Raw genomic sequence first — 20,313 nt, forward strand, 5'->3', positions numbered from 1 at the left:
GCCTAACTGTCGGCATGGGCACTACCTAGACCCTACATCTGGTGTCCTCGTCCCTCATAACAACCTGGATTTCTTCATCTCTTGCTGTTCACAGCCGAACCAGCGGTTGAGAACCATCAATTAGGAGCCTCATCTGCGTCTTACTCTATCATGTGCAAGGTCTGAGTTCCTGGCAAGAGAGCCGCAGCCCCGTCGTTGGGAGGATCTCGTTACATGGCTTCTCAGGTCTCAGCGCCGCTGCTACGACAAAGCGACGATGGCGATAACTTGACGGCAGATGTTCGAGAACATCAGACTCGCACCCAGGAAGGCGCTGGAGAATTGCGAGAGAGTTATGATCCACCCATGCACTCTGAGAAGGTACCAGCATCTGGAGAGCCTCCAAAAAGACTTGAAGGGGCAATCGCCGACATAATTTGGGCTCTTATGTGCCTCAGCCTTCCTATGCTTGTGTTGACAGGCATCTTCATCGGCCTTGTGTATGGCTATGAGGTATCCAACAGCCCCGAGGATGCTGCGAACTTGCTAGGCATTTCGTCCGCACGAAACAAGTCAGCATACTACGTTGATTTCAGTGCTACACGACTGATCACGGTCTCGTCTTGGACCAGCACTGTCACGTCGCTCACGTCGGCGTTTGTTATGGTTCTGACCTCCTATCCTCTTGCAAAGGATTATATCAAGAGATCGAACTTGGGACAAGTCGACACACTTCCTACGGTCTATCAGTTCAAGTTGATCATAGGTCTACTTGGAGGAGGGATCGGACCGCTCTGGTCATGGCTACAGTACTGTTTCTGGAAGCGGCGAAACAAGCAGACCAAACTCTTGTGGATGACTGTCGTGAGTCTATTGGCAGCCACTGTTTTGAGGTAGAGACAAGAACAATATGTCTATCAGGCCAGAGCTACACGCGCTAATTTTTATGGGCAGCATCGCGATCGTTGCGGTCGATACGTGGCTCCATGTCACTACCTCGACGGTGGAATTAGACATCCTTTCACCACCCGCATCTACGCCGTCCGCCAGCTACGGCCGTGGTCTCATACCCCTCTGCTATAACCAAACATGGACGCCTGGGGACCTTAACCAATGTATAGGAGGCTTACAACTGCCGGGATCCATCCACTTCGATAGTGTTTCAGAGGCAACTCGCACCTCCATGAATCTGTCCACGACCAACAGCGTGTTGACCACCACAATAGACAACATGCACTTCGCCTTTCTCACGTCGGCACAACGTGACTCCAGTCTTGACTTTAGGGCCCGCACGTACGCCATGAGTACCACATGTTCCCCAGCCAGCAAAGCTTGCGACCTTCAGCAGATCCAGTGGTGCCAATACAACGGCGGTTGTGCCCTCGGGGAAGTCCAGATGACACTGGGGATGACCTACAACTGCAGCCCCAGCCTCTATGGAGACATCAACAACAACACCGGCTTCACCTACGAGGCTGGAAACGGCAGTTCGTTCGGGACCAGCAGTAACATCGGCTTCTTCCTACAAATGTTCCGAAAACACGGATTTGCGGACCCCATCGGGACTGTAGACGGGGAGTTAGCGACGCCCAATCCATTCTACTTCGCTGCCGGCGGCCGGGTCGCCACTTCAGATGCGCTCTCTCAGGATCCCGAAGCCGTGGAAGACGACGATCAATACAATTACGCCTTCATTTTCCAATGCACCTCTGCGGTCTACGAGCTGGAGTACGCATCCATCGACGGCAACGTTGGGGAGGGCAATTACTCCATGGCGAACGAGTCCTTGTCCAACAATGTGGGCTGGGCCCTGCTCGAGAGCCGCGCCCTCGTTCAGAACTCGCTCGAGTCGGCCTTCTTCAGCGGGGCTCAGCAGGTCAATACGTCTCAGGCTTTCGCAGATTACTTTGCCCAGCAGTTCAGCAAGTCCGCGGTGAGCATGATTGCCGGGATCACGGTCGGGAGACGGAACGTCGCCGAGCAAACGAGACGAAGTCGACTCGTCGCCCGGCTCCCGAAAGCCCCCTTCTTCACGTTGGTCGTCTTGAATCTGCTGTACGCACTGCTGGGCATCATGCTCGCCGGCATGGCCATCGCAAGTCAGCCCAGGAAGACACGGGACGTGCAAGCACGGCTGAGCATTGCCGGATTGGTCGCTGCCTTGCTAGAGCCCAATGGCGCAGGCCGGGCAACTCGCTCCAAGGGACGCAAGAGCGGCGGCATCGAAAGCGTCTTTGCCGAGTACTACAACGGCGGCCAGCAGCACGACGACGACCACAGTCGAGTCATCCTCGTGGAGCCCGGCACCGGCAATGGTGTCTTTGAGAAGGTATCGGCGCAAAGCCGTGTGAGCGACGACAACAACAATCCCACCACCGCACAAGCAGTCCATGGAGTCGAAGTCCACCACCCCTTCAACCATGCTGCCGATGCGAGCTGGCCGCTCACGGCAGAAGGAGGCTCTGAAGCAGCGCTGCGGCACGGAATGGCACCACAGCACGACGACACCGACACCGTCATGGCAGGGATGGACATCGCGCAAGATAACGAGAACTATACCCACAGCCCAGATACGAATACGACGTACCACAGATCGGGTGGACAGCCGATGAGATGAGGTGACATGAGACGAGAATGCGAACGAACGCAACGGATACGTAAAACTTGTGTAGACCAGGTTTTCTTTCATCCGCTTCACCCTAGCTGTGCTGAAGACGAGTTGGATGATTGATGGACGGACGGATAGAGCAGGTGGCCAAAGAAGTAAGTAATTGTCTGAGACGCCCAACACACCGGCCAGAGCCAGCCTGACGCGAATGTTCATGCGAACCTCAATCTATCCATCTCGATAGGATCTTCATTACAAGCCAAAGGAAAGAAACAGCGCTTGGGTATTCATGTATTAAGGTCTGTATTATTATATGCCCGCTCATGATCATGCCCTATACATCAATGCTCTGCGTCTATCTATGCTCTAACGTAAAAAAAACCTTCATTCTCTGGAGACATATATAGTCCACAGCACAATGCCACGTAGTCGCTCTCTCCTGTCATCTTCCTCATAGTCTTTTCGCGTCCCCTCTAAGTCTGAGCGAGAATCTCGTGAGTTTCAAACTCATCTAATCCAACTGTGCCTCAAACTCGTCCTCGTACACTGCGGTGCTTTCATCCGTCTTGATCTTGGTCAACTGCTCGCTGACATACTTGTCGTAGTGACTGTCCGCAATGCTCTTTCTGCGTTCTTTCTCCAGCTTGTCCTCTTGTCCCCAAGCGTCGGAGTCCGTCGCAGTAGTTTCAGCCCCCTCGAAATAAGAGTTGGGAGCATCCACGTCGTGAATCACGGCAGGGGTCGCAGCGCCTCGACTGGCGTGGTCGCCGTTGGTAATGGAGACAAATGAGCTGCGGTTGCCGATCGAGCGTGAAGTCGAGGAACGCCGCATCGGATTGGGTGTGCCAACAAAGGTACCTTTCCTGCTAAGTCCTCTGGAAAGAATGTCGTCGAAATAGTGTGCGGCGGCAGTGGACGGTGTACGGGGCGTCTGCGGTAAGCGACAGTTGATACCTGTGTCGTGGATCATTTTCGCCATTAAACCCGTCCACCCGCATTGATGGCTTGCACCCAGACCGCGTCCAGTGTCACCATCGAAGAATTCAAAGAACCAGAGATAGTCTTTCCAGTGCGGGTCGAAGTCGAGGGTATCATTTCCTGCATTGACGGCGCGACGGCCTTCAGTGTCCCGCACCATGAGATGCTGAAGTCGATGTTGGATCTCCTCGGCAACGTGTCCGAGGTGCATATATTCGCCTGAGCCTGTGGGACACTCGATCTGGAGGGAGGTTCCATAGAACATGTAGTACCGCAGGAGTGATTCGACCAGCAAGAAGTTCACGGCAATCCAGATGGGGCCGCGCCAGTTCGAGTTGCCGCCGAAGAGACCAGAGTCAGAGTCACCGGGCACGTAGCTAACCTTGAACTGTTGGCCGTTGACATCCATGCTAACGGGATGCTCTTCGTGGTACTTGGACAAGCTGCGGATTCCGTGCTCAGACAGGAACTCCGTCTCGTCGAGCATTCGCTTCAAGATCTTCTCGAGCCGCTCCTTGCTGACTAGAGACAAAAGGAGACGTTCGTCCTTGCCTCTTTTGCGCATGGAAGCAATGTTACGTTCTGCAACGTCGTGTCGATTTTCAATGAACCAATCCATTCGCCGTTTGAAGTTGGGAAATCTGTTGATCAGCTCCGGCTCCAAGGTCAGGACCGCGTAGAGCGGGATGAGGCCGACGAGAGACCGTACACGCATTTGCTGGGTCCACGGTCCGCCCCACGAGATGGCGTCGTAGTAGAATCCGTCCTCCTCATTCCACAAGCTGTTTTCTTCACCTCCCGCACGGAATGTCATGGCGTCGGAGATCAAAAGAAAGTGCTCGAAGAACTTCGACGCAATGTCCTCGTATGTTCGTCTATGCTTGGCGAGTTCCAGGGCAATGTTCAACATGCAGAGGCAGTAGAATGCCATCCACCCTGTGCTGTCGGCTTGCTCCAGGACTCCGCCGGTAGGTAGAGGCTCGGAACGGTTGAACAGGCCAATGTTGTCAAGGCCCAGAAATCCACCTTCAAACACATTTTTGCCTTCATAATCCTTACGATTGACCCACCATGTAAAGTTGAGCAGCAATTTCTGGAAAACGCGTTCGAGGAAATCTAGATCCTGTCGCCCATACATTTTCCGTTCAATTTTGAAGGTCCGAAAAACGGACCATGCATGCACAGGAGGGTTGACGTCGCCAAAGTTCCACTCGTAGGCCGGAAGCTGCCCGTTGGGGTGCATGTACCATTCGCGGGTGAATAGATCGAGCTGCTTCTTGGCAAATTCTGGGTCGACCATCGCAAGTGGGATACAATGAAAAGCTGAGTCCCAAGCTGCAAAGAATGGATACTCCCAGGAATCGGGCATCGACAGGATGTCGTCGAGGTACATGTGCTTCCAATGCTGATTCCGGATGTTCTTGCGGTTCTCCGGGGGAGGTGGCATGTTAGGGTCGCCGTTCGCCCACTGATCCCAGATGAAGTAATAGTGCTGTTTGCACCAGAGCATGCCGGCAAGGGCCTGGCGCTGGATGTTCCTCAGATCTTCGGCCATGGGAAGGGGGCTGATTCTGTAGTAGAACTCGTCGGCCTCTTGCCGCCGTTGCTCCATAATGTCGTCCAGAAGCTCCTCGTTAAGGTAGCCGTCGTATTTGCGCGACAGGCGGAATCTGACAACAGCGCACTCCCCAGGAGGGACTCCGTCGCCTTGGCCGAAGTCATACCAAGCAGCACATTTCGTGCCCGAGCAGCGAGGATTGATGGCTCCCTTCTCTTCATCGACGATCCACCGGTGGAAAGCATCCTTAACATAGGGTTGCTTGTTCTTAACACCGTAGAGCTTTTGAAGATTGGTGTCATTCTCCGTGAACATGAGTTGTGGATGAACATCATCAGCATTTGGACCGCAGCCCGGTGACGGAGACAGCTGGAAGAAGCGATGACCCAGCTTGTGATGTTTGGACTGTGCGGTCATCGGTCCCACCATGCGAATATTGGGTTTGAGCTTTTCAGGCTCGCGGCCCCAAGACCAAGTGTTCCTGAACCACATATGAGGGATGATATGTAACGGAGCTGGTTCCGGGCCACGGTTGTATGCGGTCACTCGAAAAAGCAACTCTTCTGGATCGTCCGTCTCTTTTGCAGTTTCAATAAAGATGTCGAAGTAGCGATTATCCTTGAAAGCGTCCGAGTCGATGATGTTGAACTCGCGCTCAAGCTTCCCACGTTTCGCATTTTCCTTGATCAACTCCTCGTAGGGAAACCGCCTCTGAGGGAGCTTGTAGAGGTATTTCATGTATGCTGAGAAGAAGTCAGCTTATTGTTGCTCGAATTTACGGCCAGTCCGACTCACAATGCGTGGGAACGTTATCCAGATGGAAGTGTGCCTCCTTGATACTTTCACCGTGGTTGCCCTGGGGATTGCTGAGGCCAAAGAGCCTCTCCTTCAGAAAGTCGTCCTTCTCGTTCCAAAACGCGAAGGCAACGTTCTGGAGCCCATGAGTGTCGGACACACCCGCAATACCATCTTCACCCCAGCGGTAGGCTCTCGACCTGGCCTGGTCGTGAGAGAAATGACTCCAGGCGTCACCATTGTCCGAGTAGTCCTCGCGCACAGTTGCCCATTGACGTTCAGCCACGTAAGGGCCCCATTTCTTCCAGTATTTCGTGCGCTCACGGTCCTCTTTCAGCCGTTTCTCTTCCTCGCAGAGATACTCATGGTGGTCTACAACAACCATCTTGTGATCGGAGGGTTGCTGTTCACGCAGATCAGCACCTGCAACGGAGAGGGAAATGTGGCGAGAAGGGAGAGCTGCAGCTTCTTGCAACGACAGAGAAGCAGGTAAATAAATGAAGAGCGAGAGGTAGGGGAACAGAAAATTTCCCCAGTCGCACCAGCGTGGTGTCCTTAGCCGCAATGACGATCGGCGAAATCGAATTCTTAATGGGAATTGGCAGCCGGCGGTGTCGGTGGCTGTTGTTTGCATCCCACTCCCATTCACCATTAATACCCACTGCCTAATCGTGGTTAGGTGGCTCGGGGGCTAGAATCTGGGCAGGAACCTGGTCATGGGCAATCGTCAGTGGCGTCAGGCCCATTGAACGGTGGCTCCAGGGGCAGTGATAGGCTCGGTATCCGATCCCACGGGGGCGTCTGCCACTGGAATGGCTGGGGCGCAACAGGTTTTCCACCTTGCCATACACCCGGAACCTCGCCTACCGCTCCACGACCCGTAGCTATCGAGGTACCTATCGACGTAATTTGGGGTCTCTCATGCGTAGTTTGGTTAACCACCGGGTCTGGCCTCAGCGCTAACTACCAGGTACCGAGCATACAGTACCTCTCGCACTACTTCCATTCCTGCAAGCCACATGCTAGCGAACACTGTCTGCAGAAGAGAGAAAGAAAAAAAAAACTGTCATCGAGTTCATGCCTCTCTGCTGCAAAATGCTGCCTGGGTACATCTCTTGCATGCTTCATAACCGCTCACTGGGGCCTTGGACCAGCCATGTGATGTTTCCAGTGTCTAACGCCTATGCGAATCAATATCGACGCCTTGTGGTATTGTCAAAATCTCCTTTTCCGCCTGCATGGCAACTCCATCAGCCATGTTGTGATACAGTGTCTGGAGGCAACTGCGGTGTACTTCCAACTCGCCCCAAGACTCAGTGCTGCGAGGAGACCCGTCATCATTTGAACAGCGCCAAAATCTCCTTCATATGCTGCTCTCGCACCTCCTGCTTGCTCAGCTGTTTGTAATTTTGATTCACCGACACGTCAGCCAATTGTTGTTTTCGTCTCTGCAATTCCACGATCTTGCCCTCGATGCTGTCTTCCATTTGGTATCGTTTGACGAGAACGGGCCGCTTCTGTCCGATACGATAGATTCGATCCACTGCTTGCGCTTCGGCTGCTGGGTTCCACATCGGCTCCATGATGAACGCGCGCGATGCCGTCGTCAAATTTAGTCCCTGGCCGGCAGCTTTGATCGATGCCAAGAGGATTCTGATGTTGTTGTCCGATGCGAGGGCATCCATCGACTTCTTGCGGTTGCTAAGAGACATCGTGCCGTCAATGCGTACAAATGAGTGACCTTGATCGGTCAAAGCCCTCCCAATGAGATCCAGGTGCGATGTAAATTCGGAAAAGATAACACATTTCAGAGGAGCTTCTCCGGCGGCTTCAAACGCTTGACTGTCTTGGTTCATCTGCTCAATGTCTGCCAAAAGCGCTTGCGTCTTGGTATGAGGTCCAGAATATGTCTGCACGCACTCCTCCTCTTCCTGTTCGGCAATGGTGTCGTCTGGCGCCACGAGAATCTCCTGTGCCGTGGATCCACTAAATCCGACGTATTGCGCAGCAATCTGGGCGGAACAGAACGGACAGGTGACAGCTTCCTTGTCCGGTACACTGTCGAAGGATGCTTTTGCTGGATTAAAACAGTCGGCGCAAACTAGGTCGAAGCATGGGAGGATGAAGCATCGCAGCGCCTGCTCCTCGTCGTCCACTTCAGTCCTTATAATATCCTTGGTTATACTCCGGTCACAGTTTCGGCACACATCCAGCTCAGCTTCGGTCCTCAAGTTCAACGATTCGTAGGCCGCTTTTCTTGAAATGGTCGGCAGTGCGACATCTTCGTCGACGTCAATGGCATCATTAGCGCTAATCCCTTTCAGCAGTGTTAGATCTTTCTCCTTGAGTAACTCCCGACCATGGGCGCAAATTAGCCGTAAGGTCATAATGCCACGAAGCACGTGATGCTGAACACCACTGTTCTTCTCCCTGGCACGAGTGAGCTCTTCGATTTGGACGTGAGCAATGCTTTTGAAGAAGTCGTACAGCCTTCTCTCTGCATCCGAAAAAACCAATTTGTCAACATAGTCTTTTCTCTCCGGGAGGTCAATCCGATCTCGAAGACGACGGAGAGTGAACGAGTCCACAAACACACGCAACGCCTTCAAGAAAGCCGGATCGCCCGCTTGGGCTGGCCCTCGAATGTACTGATTAAATCGACCTGCTGTGTCGTATGGATACATGCGGAGGAACCTCGTCAGAGATCCCAGGTCGTCTAATCGATTTTGAATCGGTGTCCCGGTTAGGCACCAGCGGCGTTGGGCTTCCAGACTGTAGCAGGCTTGAGACTGGAGAGCCTTTTGTTCTCGAATCGTATGCGCCTCGTCGAGCACTACCCTGAACCATTTCAGCTGTCTCAATGGGCTCTGTGTTAGAGTGGTCTTGGAGAACTCGGACGCTACTACACCGTACGTCGTGATGATCATTTCGTACCCTAGCAACCTGTACGGATTCCTCTCGCGATTGGAGCCGTGATAGACGTGGTAATTCATAGTTCCAGGTTTGATGTGCTGTGCGATCTGGTCCTCCCAGTTTTTGACAGTGCTGGTCGGACAGACTATCAGTGTCGCTTTTGTGTTTGATAATATGATGTGCCGCATGTCCTCATTGTCGCGGACTACTTTCTCATTCGCAAAAGATTCGGCTTCTTCCAACGTGCTTGCAATAAGTGAAAGAGCTTCCAGCGTCTTTCCAAGACCCATGACATCTGCAAGAAGACCACCAAGTACTTGATCGGGCTCGTCCTTGACAGAGATGCCGGTGACAACTTCGTGGTAAGCGACATCCCCGTTTCTGCGTTGTTTCCGCCGCCAGAGTGAGGAATTGTCTGCTTCATCGCTGCCAAAGGTACGTGGCTGCTCGTGCCGCAGCAGAAATGTCAGAGCCTGTTTCTGGTGGGAGAGCAGAGCGGTAGTAATGATAGACTCTGGCGGACTGGTTTCAACCAGCGGACCACTCGCATTGGCAAAAGAATCAAAGAGCTTCGAGACCGCCTCTGTCGCTTCCTCGAGAGTTCGCGTGTCCGCCAAAGTTCTCGCTTGGCCCGAGATTCGAGTATTGTTGAATAGTGGCTTGTTCTGGGCGTGCGGGTTGACAATCGGTATACCAGGCTCCGACGCCATTGGTGAGCGGAGGAAATAGTTGTTCTGGCCGAGAAGCTGGCCGACTCTATTGGCATCTCCACGTCGGCCGTAGAGGTTCACTACCATCTTGAGCTGCTCGGAGCAGGGCTGATGCGGCCATTCGTCTGGTTTCTTGCGCCGATTGATTAGTTTCGCCTGCGTCCGAAACCCTCTCATGTTGTCCATCAGCATTGCAAGCACTACAGCAAAGTCGGGGTGGACTCTAGCAAATGCCGTCTCCCACGGATCCTGAACGTCAATTACTGTGTCCTTCGACGGTATGCGGATGAGCGTACACCTCATAACGGGCCACTCTCGTTCTTGGTGGAAGGCGTTTGCGGATGTCTTGGGTTTAGGGAGGAGGTAGGCTTGTGCGGCTGTTGCGACGTGGCCATAGCATACTTCTTGATCAGCGAGAGACCGAGAGGAAACAATTTGTACCTCATCGTCATCGACATCCTCTTCGTCGTTTGTGAGATCCACCAGACTTCTCGTCATTTCAATCGCCTGTTCAGGATCTGGTCGCATATATGCACCGACAATTCCGTTGCCATTACGGTGAGAGGAGGTGCCCATCTTTGGTGCTTGCTCGTGCTGGTCCTCAACACTCAGTTTCAACTTTTTCCGTGGGTTGTTGAGGCGATCTTCGATGCCGTACAGGCTTTCGAGCATGGATTTTTTGGGACCACCCATCTGACCAGTTCCTCCTTGAGACGAAGGGTCCATCGAAGTTGAAGCAGATGTCGCTGACTTTGAAGTCTGATGTGATTTACCGGGGTCGAGGAGAGCTCTAGGATGAAATGCGTTGGGCAGCTTTGAGATGTTGTTGGATGGGTTTAAAGGAGACACTGAGCGTGATGTTGTAGAGCCTGCTTTCTGTAGAGTCTGCGACCCTTCGTGGGAGGTATGAGTGCCCTTAGCCGTACGACTGCCATGAATCCCTGAATGCGAAGGAGTGTCAGTTTGTCAGTAGTTTCAGATAACTTTGGGCTGAACTCTTCTTTAAGTGCTTGCGCTTGACAAACTTGATAGTCTTCTTTTTGAGCCTCGTCCTTTGTTTCCTCCCCCGCCGACCCGCCCCCCTCCCCCCTTCTAAACAACAATACAGAACGCATTGATCTGGGTTCACCATCATGTGGTCTATCCGAACCCAGGCAGACAACTTGATGCTGGTCAAGGTTTGTCGCGGGGTTTGGGGATATCAAGAGCAATGCGTTCATTCTTACCTGACGTCTTAGCCATCTTCTTTATCGACTTTGGGTCCAACAACATATGAGCGTTGCTCGCCATCTCATGTGTTTCCCTCTTGGAGGCGTGTCACTTCTATATGAAAATAGTGACAGCAGATCGGATCAGGTGAAGATGGTGGCGAATCATGTCGTGGCCACAATCACAAAATATGTTCACGAAAGTGAGTGGCAAACGAGACTGAGAATGGGGCGACAAATTGGTTGGACTGCAAGAGACGAGAACAATTAGAAACACCGGCGTGAAAGAAACATAACGAAAGGGATGCAGTGATGGATCGAGTTTTATCAGGTTCTGAGATTCTGAGATTCAAGACGCGCTCGGACCAAAACGGCTGCAGCCTTGCGCTAAAAAAAACAAACTATGGTTGGCGAGGCTGAGGCAAAATCCGGTAAAGGAAATGCTAAAAACACAGACAGCAACGCTATGATAAATGTCATGGTTCCTGATAATGACGATCCCGTATTTCTCCCTCTTCCTAAACGCTGACTGGGCTAGCTCAGTAAACACATCTGTGGTAAAGTCGTGGTATCCTCTCTCCCTATGAGATTTCATTTGTATCGCCATCTGGTGCACGCGAGCCCACCATCCAATCTTCGAGAGCCAGCCATTCACTCCAGGTCCTCTCGGCAGCGTCAATCTCAGCGTCAGTCGGGTCATACAGTGGCCGCATGAAGGGTACCGTCTCCAAGGGGAGCATATCATAGTCTCTTTTGACCGATGCCCAGCCGCCACTTTTGGCGGCAAAGAGGTAGTTCCGCCTTTCTTGCTCTCGTTGCGGCCCGACCCCTGCTCGCCAGTCGTCACCGAAAAAACCGTGTAATACTTGGGGCACATCCATACCAGTGACCACAAGACGCCGCAGGTATGGGACGAGGGACACGGCAGAGGTGGCTGCTGCTGCCTCGGAAGCAGACGCTCTCCCTGGATCTCTATCCAGCCTCGCTTTGCCACTCCGAGATCCGGATGTGCTGAAGACTGGGTGTGGCTGACGCTGAAATGGGAGCAGGATGTTGATGAAGGATGCAAATGCCTGGACAAGTGGCTCGTGTTGAGCATGGTCTATAAAATAGCGCTGACAGCTCTGATATTTGGGAAACCATGTAATGATGTCGAACTGGAATCCTCCGCCCCCGCGTCTGCCTTGACTTCCGGCCTCCGAAGGGCTACTGATGCCGGTAAACGCTGCATCACGAACAGATCTCGGGCCGCTGAAATTACTTTCGGATGAAGACGACGAGAACGCCATCTTGGCTAGCAAGCCACAAGGATTGTGCCAAATGCTCCGTCAAAGTCGAGGGCGCTTTGCAGAGGAAAAGAGAGGCATGCAAGTCTCCCTCCCGCGATCAGTCGTGGATGAAGTGGCATCAGGCTCAAGCTCAAACGTATCCAATGGGCGCATCATGAGACACGCAGCGTCGATATATCAGACAACCAGAATGTTGACACGTTCGACGGAACTATGCCTCCATGCTACGTGCCGAGACCACAGGGTTGTTGACATGCGGAAACGGGGAGCGGTGAAGATGTCCAAGCACCAGCTGAAGAGGCGCGGGAATGTGCTCCGGGGAGGAGGGGGGTTGAACGACGGATTTCTCTCGCTACAACAGAGAAACAGTAGATTCAATCAGAATGGTCAGTGATAAAAATGGGCTTGTTGGTCTCCAGGTTGAGTGAAATTGATGCTCTTAGCAGAGCAAGGTGTGGGCGTGCACCTAGATAACGGGCATTGAGGGCGTTTTGATGTCGTGTCTTGGATGCTGGGCCGGGGAAGGTCGGATTGGCATTGGCATTAACACGAGAGAGCCTCCCACCCACACGAACCACCTCGCGACCTGCGAGACGAATCACATCCTGATGATCCTCCAAGCGATTCAAATAATTTCCTGGCCGGCAAAAGAATCCGCCACGAGTTGGTGTCCTGCCAATTTCAGAACCCAGAGAAAGAGAAGGAAAACATATATACACACACACACCACCACCACCACCACCACCACCACCACCACGGCGCCCACCTAATTCTCAACCGGGCACCTCGTCGGCAGCGGTCGGTTGTGGATAAGACAGCTTCCACCACCACCACCGTCAATGGCGTCCAACACCTTTTCACTAGCCACCCGCCTCCCTCTTTCCAATGGTCTCTCTATTCCTCAGATACAGTTGGGCGTCTACTTGATGTCAGAACGAGAGGCATTTGAGGCAGTCAAATGGGCCCTCGAAGCCGGCTATCGTGGGGTCGACAGTGCTCAGATGTACCACAATGAACGAGCCTGCGGTCAGGCCATCTTATCCTTCCTCGATGACAAGTCTCTTAATACCACAGGCCTGACCCGTGAGGACATCTTCTTCACCTCTAAATTGGCCACAAACACTAGCTATGACACTGCTCGTCGCTCCATCAGAAGATCCGTCGAAACAAGCGGCCTAGGTTACATTGACTTGTTCCTTCTTCACAGCCCTTACGGCGGGAAAAACGCTCGGCTCTCTTGCTGGAGAGCTGTCGAAGATGCTATCCAGGACGGCGAGGTCAAGCTGGGAGGGGTCAGTAATTTTGGAACCAAGCATTTGGACGAGCTGGTCGCCGCGAAGCCGCGCATCATGCCCTGTGTAAATCAGATCGAAGTTCACCGTGAGTTGATCTTGTCCCCCATATCGCCGGTGACCCCTCAGTAGATAAGAGATGGATGTTGGCTGAACACAATGGGGAGTGACCACACTGACAGAACTCATGGATTTAGCATTCAATACGCGGACAGAGATCGTCGAAACGTGTCGCAAATATGGAATTCTGATAGAAGCCTACGCCCCTCTTGCACGAGCCCTCCGCATGGGCCACCCGACCATTGTCTCACTGTCCCAGAAATACAAATGCACCCCTGCCCAACTGATGGTCCGGTGGAGTCTCCAACACGGCTATATTCCACTGCCTAAAAGTGTATCGCGAGATCGAATCAAGGCAAATGGCAATGTTGGTCATTTCGACATATCCAGCGACGACATGCAGACCATGGACGGTTTAGACGAATACTTGGTGACTGACTGGGATCCGGTCGACACAGACTAAAGTCTAGCCTGCAGCTGTAGGCATGACCAAGCGCTGTTCAACCAGGGGGAGCACGTTGGGGCTGTGGCGGGTTTTGACCATTACAAGCAAAGTCCCGAGTGCCACCTGCTTGAACGCTGCATGTCTATTCAGCTTGTTCCTGTCAGGTGATACCAGAATAGCCAACAAAACTACCCACAACATCCTCTCCAGCAGCCCGGCCAACGCAGAAGCAGCAGGTAGAGCTGACCCCGCAGCCTCAAATGATGTCAACGGCGTCGTTGTTGCACTGAGCTGCAGGTCCCCAGCAGATATGCCTCCCAAGATAGATGTACCACTCTGTTCTTTTTTTTCTTTCCCCTTGCGGCAAGAAGAAGCGGCACCAACGGTCAAGAAGCTCTAGGGATACAATAATGCTAAGAGCGCTGCTCCTCCACGGTCAGGTCTCGAGTTATCCCCAACGTCCAAAAGAAGAGAAATTGGACGCCGTATCTCGGGCCCGAGTTTCGCTTCGTCTATCGAAGCGAGATGGCAAGTGCTGATTGATTGGGAACAGAGCCTTCATTCGATGAACGGATGATCTTCCAACTAGAGCACACCATCTCTTGTCATCAGACAGCGATCCGGGGCTTATTCCTGCCTAAGCATTTCTGGTTGTAATAACTGGATGGAATTGTCCAGCGGCAGAAATAGGGTTGGTCCTCCGGGCAATACTCCTTCGCAAAATTGCAGGCCCGTCGGAATGTTGAGCGGGGGCAGAGACTTATATTGTTGTTCGGAGTTCTGGGGACGTTCGGCCATGCTCGGAGCACTGTCATCTCCAGTTTGCCCGTGCTTTGTCACCAGTGCGTCTGGAGCCGCACAAAAGTGTCGCGAGGGACTCGGGATAGATATTATCCAACGATGACCTGCCTTGCGTTTGCCACTGAGAAACAAGAAGAAGAAAACAGAGAAAAAGGAAAAAATTAACGATATCTCGACAGAACAGCGGCCACCAGATGTGTCCTGCCTACCCAGGTGACCGTCTGTGAGAAGAAAGCTTACTTCAGCGACTGGCCGTCCCGCTTTCCACGTTGTTTCGCCCCCAGCTTTTGGTCCTCTCGCTTGCAAGGGCCAAGTAACACGATGATCCTCGACCACTATCTGACTGTCGCCCACGTCGTCAGGAAGCTGAAGAAGTGGCCCCTGAGCTTCCTCTGTCTCGGCTTTAATAGACCCGGGAAGGAGACTGGGAAAAAGAGCAGTGCTTACGGGCACATTTCAACTGCCGTTGGCTGGAAGGATCCTGAAGGCTACGGTTATATCAGTCAGTTCTGTAACAAGAACCCTCAAAGGGGGAGTGGGACTTTGGATCACGATCTGCATCCGTTTCAAGTCAAGTAGTTAGTAGCAGAGTGTCGCCTCTGTGCGGCAGGACTGGACCGCCATGAATACGATCCCTTCACCGACCACTGTCCCTCTCGTAGACGGCCCGGCTGGAGTCGCGACGGCGGGATCAGAGCATACGAGCACTCGAGACCTCGTCCCTCGTTTGAAGAAATCTCCGTAGGGGGTCTCTCTGTCCTCCGGAAGTACCAAGTAGCGATTGTCTCGTCCTGGAGACAGCCATCGTTAGGCTTCGTCGCGCCGTGGGTGGCTGGCAATTTTCTAGGACTTTCAAGCAGGGTGCAGGGTCGCAGGGCACGCCATCTGTCGGCCGTAGACTCTTGCTGAGTCAGTCTGCAATCCCCCTGGTCTCTGCATTCGATTATCTTTGGTTGGGCGGCAGCCGTTGGCGTTAGGTGCAGGGGTGGCGTATGGTGGACGGTGGGCTGCTGGTCAGGTCGTAGGACACAGAGAAGGCCAACCGAGCACGGGTGGCCCCTCGACATGTTTTGTAGTATTCGCCCGGGAATTAGTTTCCTCCCCTCGTTGCTTTGGGGTTCTTCTCACTGGTCGCTCGGGTGGCCCTGGATTCTGTGAGGCGTGGCTAATTGCTGCCTTAGTCATGCCTGTGGTGTACCAAGTGCACCCATGAGCACCCCATGAGGGAGCCCTGTACAGTACAGGCCCATCTCGCCCATTTGGCATCTGGCTTCTCCAAACTGTCGCAATCCTAGAGGTCGTGAAAGTCCATCTCCCCGATCACCTCGGCCTCTAGCAGATCCCATGCCCGGTTCTAGTCCCCGAGCCGTCCTGCCCTGCCCGGTGCCCTAGCTCTTGAGTCGAAAAGAATGGACGGCTGCGTGTGCCCAAATAATGACTTGGTGAATGGGAAAGTTGTAGGTAGGTAGGTAGTTAGGTAGGTGAGTACGCAGTCCAACAAGTACTACTAGGTACTAGGTACGAGCTGCCACCGGTCGCCGCCCGCCGATAAGCACCTATTGGCCCGGGTTCAGCCAAAAGGGGTGGCCGCCCAAACCATGCACCCCCTCTACCAGCACAGTATACCGAGTACCCAAACCGTGCTGGCGCCATGGACAGGGCCTTTAACTAAGTCAGCTAGGCCACTAGGCGGGCCCGGTGCCCCTCCACGCCCGGCCACGGGCATCTCCCACTGTGCAACAAGGCCAATCCGGATGCCACAGATGTTCCTCCCAAGAGTCAAGAGACTTGCCCTGCAGATTCCCTTGCGCGATCGCCCTCAAATCCTTCCATCTCGTCGTCAGTCTCACAACGGTCCCCTTTCTCCCCATTCCCCCAATCCCTTGGAATCCTAATACTCTCCATATCGTCCCCTGACAGTCGCCTCACACCTGCTCCGTTTCCTGCAGAGAGCAGAGGAGAGCTACAAGGAGCTCTGTTCAGCTGCTGCCCACCCCGCCGATTAGAAAGGTTGTCAGTCTTGACTTCGCGCCTGTCCTCGATACCCCTGAACTCGCACGATGCATCTTCCGTCGACAATTCGTTGAATACTCCCAACTGCGCCTCTGGTCCTTCCCGTGAAACGCCTGCGTACCATTGCCACTCTGCTGTTTCCTCCACCCGTCTCGCGGCCATCTCCATTATTGCGACTCTACGCATGTGCAGGTGGTCGGCCTTTGCCTCGATCTAGCCCTCTTTCATAAAGCGATAACTGAGTCTCGCCGCCACGGCTGTCAGCGGGGAGATCTGGTTCAACTGCCTTTAAGATACAAGAGAAGGAAGGTATCTGCAGGGACGCCACAGGACGCAGACTCGACGTTTTCCCAACTTCAATTCTACGTTCCCAGCCTCGAATTAGTCGAACCATGGACTTCTCATACTTCACCTCAGCCCCGCAACCATATCAGTTCTTTGGCTTGCCTCATACGCCTTCCACAACTCAAACGGGTCATCTGGACGAGTTCAGGACCGCTCCTTCGACCGTTAGCTGCTCCCAGCCCACGAGACTTGTCAAGAAGGTTGCTAACCGTTGCTGTAGGATCAATATGACGCTGCCTTCGCGGCGTTTCAGCAGAGCTTCCACTATGACCCTGCCACTTTCCTCGCGCAGCCGCATCAATCATCCACCCAATCTCCCCCGATCCAAGGTCGCCATGACTCGATGGTATCTATGCCGGAAGTCGACATGACCAGTCTTACTACGTCGGCGATAGACATGACGCCCGACGAACCAGCCGCCGCAAGAAGTAGCAGCGAAGAGAAGGATACCTTGACACCTCAGCAGAGTCGAAGGAAGGCACAAAACAGAGCTGCGTAAGACCCACTGACTAGTAGATCTCTGAGGGAGTAAGATGAATTCTAACCAGTGACCATCAGTCAGAGAGCGTTTCGCGAGCGAAAGGAGAAGCACGTGAAGGATCTCGAGGCCAAGCTGACAAGCCTGCAACACCAGTCTGTGACCCTGAACGGCGAAAACGAGCGGCTCCGGCGCGAGCTCGCAAAAATTGCAACCGAGAACGAGATTCTTCGTGCCACATCTGGTGCGGCATCGAATGGTCCGACACCATTTATGGAAGAGCCAGATGAGTTGGTCGGCCCGCTGGGGTTTGTGCCCACCGATCGACACCCGAAAGACCGCTCGCCGGCTAGCAGCAGTGGTTCCTCCTTCGACATCGGTTCCAAATATGCCCACTTTGGCACGCTAAGGACCATCACATTGGACAACGATACTGGCGAGCCGCTGCTTGGGGCTGGCGCTACTTGGGACTACATCCAAGCTCATGAGCTCTTCCGCAAGGGCCTGGTGGACGTCGGCGACGTTTGTGAGCGTTTAAAAAAAATGGCAAGGTGTGACGGCCAAGGGCCAATCTTCCTCGAGAGTGATGTCCGGCGAGCGATTGCCGAGAGCGCCGTTGCCGGAGGGCGGGACGAGCTGATATGAGGCTTTCCTCTCGTCTTTCGCACCGCAACTGGTGCCTCACCTCTGTCCTATCCGTCGACCTTCTATGTTCAAACTTGCTATGATCAAGCGTTGGCGCCCTGGAGTTTTGGTTTACTAAGCTCTCAAGCGAATTGCAAAGCATTTGGAGGGATTCTGTCAGCGTCACTTGTGCAAAATGTTCAACACTCCAGCTATAACGGAATGACATACATACTACCCGAAGGTGTACGTGTCGACTTTCTTGGGTGGTGAGGATCCTTTATCACAAAGTAATGCCCCGAATCGCCGCAGCTATCTGGGCATGCAGTTCTGCAAGGGGAGGGGGGGAGATTTACATGCAACGCTCTTCAGCCTTTTACTTAAGTGGATCAAAGTCTTTCTGACAAATGGGCCTTGGGCCTTGGCGACATTATGTCAGCTGAACCCTTTCACCCCATTTCACCCAACGTGGGCGCCACGAGTGACACAAGTATACATAGGCTTGGGACCCTGCCGCGTACCTGCTGCAAAGGCTGCTTCTTTCCGAGAGACCCATGACGATCTTTGGCAGATACGAGCCTGATCTGGTGGATCTGATTACCTGAGGAGATGTGCGAGCCTCCAACCCTTGGTTCTCATCAAAACGATGCCCCATGTGGCTAAAGATGCCCCATCTGGGTTGCATGCGAGTCGTCAATCACCGCCCATTGGACGACGATTTGCACCCTCCTAAGTTCTTCAGGATCTGGGATACATGTGCCGGGCGGAGTATCTCTTCTGAGCGCCCCTTGTGGTTCACGGCGCCGGCGAGCTTCGGCAAATCCCATGGTGTTATTTGGTATCGCAGAGCCCCACCGCTGTGAGCGAGCCCGGCCAGGAGAAAGTCCAGCCTTATAAGTGTGGCAGTCCTGGAAGCTGCGGTCAGTTTACGGTGGCCGTGTCTTGGAATTTGTTGGGCAACCAATAATGTCATTGCGAAAACGGAGGGCTCAGCAACTCTGGAATGATGCATGCTTGTGTTCTGCCGTATAGGTATCCACGTCGCCATTCCCCCTTGGCCGATGGCCAGGGTTCATAGTCATCAGCATGGCTAAGGTTGAAGACTGCAACCCAATTGAAGGAATCATTGTATCAGTCCCAATCATCATCGTCGTCTTGATTGTTGTTTTTCTCATCTTCGTCGTCATCATCCTTTCGTCTGAGTCGCATGTCGTTCTCCCTGACCGCACCAACTTCAACCAAAAGTCGCTCAAGATCTCCCAGCTTCGTCCTCACACCATTAAGCTGTGTCAGGGTGACAATTTGGCGCTTGATGTCGCCGTCCTTGTAGACCAGAATGGTAGGCGTGTTCTTCTCGGGATAGCCTTCAATGCAAAGATCAGCGCGGATCTCGCAGAACTTTACATCTCCAAATTTTCTCGCCGCCTGTCTCCAGATCTCAGACAGGACCCGAGACTCGACATTGGTGCCCAGGGAAGACGTCATATTGACCAAGACAAATGCCTTGGACGACTCTTCTGTAACATCGCGAGCGTAGTCTGGCTTCTGGAGCGGAAAGACTTGGCCGTAAAGGGCCTTCTTCTGCAGGCTTGCAATTTCGGCGAGGCGTTTCTGGCGGTAACTCTCGAGAAAGGCTTCATCTTCGTCGTCTTCCAAGTCATGGAGTTCATCCAAGTCTTTATCCTCCAGCCGGTTCTCGTGGGCCTTCTTGACGGCTTCGAGTAAAGCTTCCTGGATAATGGGTTCTGGATCGGGTTGTTTTTCGGGAATGATGCCATGCTTGCGAAGAATGTCGTTCCTGTATGTGCCACGCAAAGCATATTAGACGGACCAGGAAAGTGAAAGCACAGGGCGGGAAAACCGGGTAGAAACAAACCATTCTGTATCTGCGTTGGGATCATCGACAGGGACGTTCACTGGCATATCCATTGTGCATCAAGAGGGGGTGGGTTTGGCAATGAAAACCGAAGGTAGAATACAGTAAGAGTCTCGTGAGGACGGCAACGAGATGAGACAATAATAATACCTAAGTTTTCCATTCTCATCAGCGACCTTCCAAGCAAGTGGCGTGAAGAAGTGAAAAGCCACAGTGTGGCGGCCGGTTGTTGCTCATGCCGCTTTAAACCCTCCCGATCAAGTACAGGACAGACTTCGTCCAGAGTATTTATCTCTCGGTTCCTAAACGAGGGCGACTCGCACAGCAGATGGCTTCCGACC

The 20,313-nt window shown here is 53.3% G+C and overlaps 7 protein-coding genes across 7 annotated transcripts; 3 read left to right on the forward strand and 4 right to left on the reverse strand.

Annotated features, from left to right (window-relative positions):
- Positions 1 to 213: 213 nt before the first annotated feature.
- On the forward strand, positions 214 to 2,596 carry AYL99_03245 (hypothetical protein; the record flags this gene model as incomplete). Its single annotated transcript, XM_018834761.1, has 2 exons — positions 214 to 872; positions 934 to 2,596. The coding sequence occupies 2 exons, from the start codon at positions 214 to 216 to the stop codon at positions 2,594 to 2,596; spliced, it is 2,322 nt and encodes a 773-aa protein (XP_018697385.1).
- A 502-nt stretch (positions 2,597 to 3,098) lies between these two features.
- Positions 3,099 to 6,303, reverse strand: AYL99_03246 (hypothetical protein; the record flags this gene model as incomplete). Its single annotated transcript, XM_018834762.1, has 2 exons — positions 3,099 to 5,866; positions 5,919 to 6,303. The coding sequence occupies 2 exons, from the start codon at positions 6,301 to 6,303 to the stop codon at positions 3,099 to 3,101; spliced, it is 3,153 nt and encodes a 1,050-aa protein (XP_018697386.1).
- Positions 6,304 to 7,255: 952 nt separating this feature from the next.
- AYL99_03247 (hypothetical protein) lies at positions 7,256 to 10,783 on the reverse strand (the record flags this gene model as incomplete). Its single annotated transcript, XM_018834763.1, has 2 exons — positions 7,256 to 10,482; positions 10,768 to 10,783. 2 exons carry the CDS (start codon positions 10,781 to 10,783, stop codon positions 7,256 to 7,258), a joined length of 3,243 nt encoding a protein of 1,080 aa, XP_018697387.1.
- A 547-nt stretch (positions 10,784 to 11,330) lies between these two features.
- AYL99_03248 (hypothetical protein) lies at positions 11,331 to 12,038 on the reverse strand (the record flags this gene model as incomplete). The annotated part of the gene is made up of 1 exon (XM_018834764.1): positions 11,331 to 12,038. The coding sequence occupies one exon, from the start codon at positions 12,036 to 12,038 to the stop codon at positions 11,331 to 11,333; it is 708 nt and encodes a 235-aa protein (XP_018697388.1).
- An 839-nt stretch (positions 12,039 to 12,877) lies between these two features.
- Positions 12,878 to 13,853, forward strand: AYL99_03249 (hypothetical protein; the record flags this gene model as incomplete). Its single annotated transcript, XM_018834765.1, has 2 exons — positions 12,878 to 13,418; positions 13,528 to 13,853. 2 exons carry the CDS (start codon positions 12,878 to 12,880, stop codon positions 13,851 to 13,853), a joined length of 867 nt encoding a protein of 288 aa, XP_018697389.1.
- Positions 13,854 to 17,041: 3,188 nt separating this feature from the next.
- AYL99_03250 (hypothetical protein) lies at positions 17,042 to 18,117 on the forward strand (the record flags this gene model as incomplete). Its single annotated transcript, XM_018834766.1, has 3 exons — positions 17,042 to 17,158; positions 17,215 to 17,489; positions 17,553 to 18,117. The coding sequence occupies 3 exons, from the start codon at positions 17,042 to 17,044 to the stop codon at positions 18,115 to 18,117; spliced, it is 957 nt and encodes a 318-aa protein (XP_018697390.1).
- Positions 18,118 to 19,227: 1,110 nt separating this feature from the next.
- On the reverse strand, positions 19,228 to 20,025 carry AYL99_03251 (hypothetical protein; the record flags this gene model as incomplete). The annotated part of the gene is made up of 2 exons (XM_018834767.1): positions 19,228 to 19,894; positions 19,973 to 20,025. The coding sequence occupies 2 exons, from the start codon at positions 20,023 to 20,025 to the stop codon at positions 19,228 to 19,230; spliced, it is 720 nt and encodes a 239-aa protein (XP_018697391.1).
- Positions 20,026 to 20,313: the final 288 nt, after the last annotated feature.

This window comes from Fonsecaea erecta, assembly GCF_001651985.1.
Source record: "Fonsecaea erecta strain CBS 125763 chromosome Unknown Scaff2, whole genome shotgun sequence".
Taxonomy (NCBI): Eukaryota; Fungi; Ascomycota; class Eurotiomycetes; order Chaetothyriales; family Herpotrichiellaceae; genus Fonsecaea; species Fonsecaea erecta.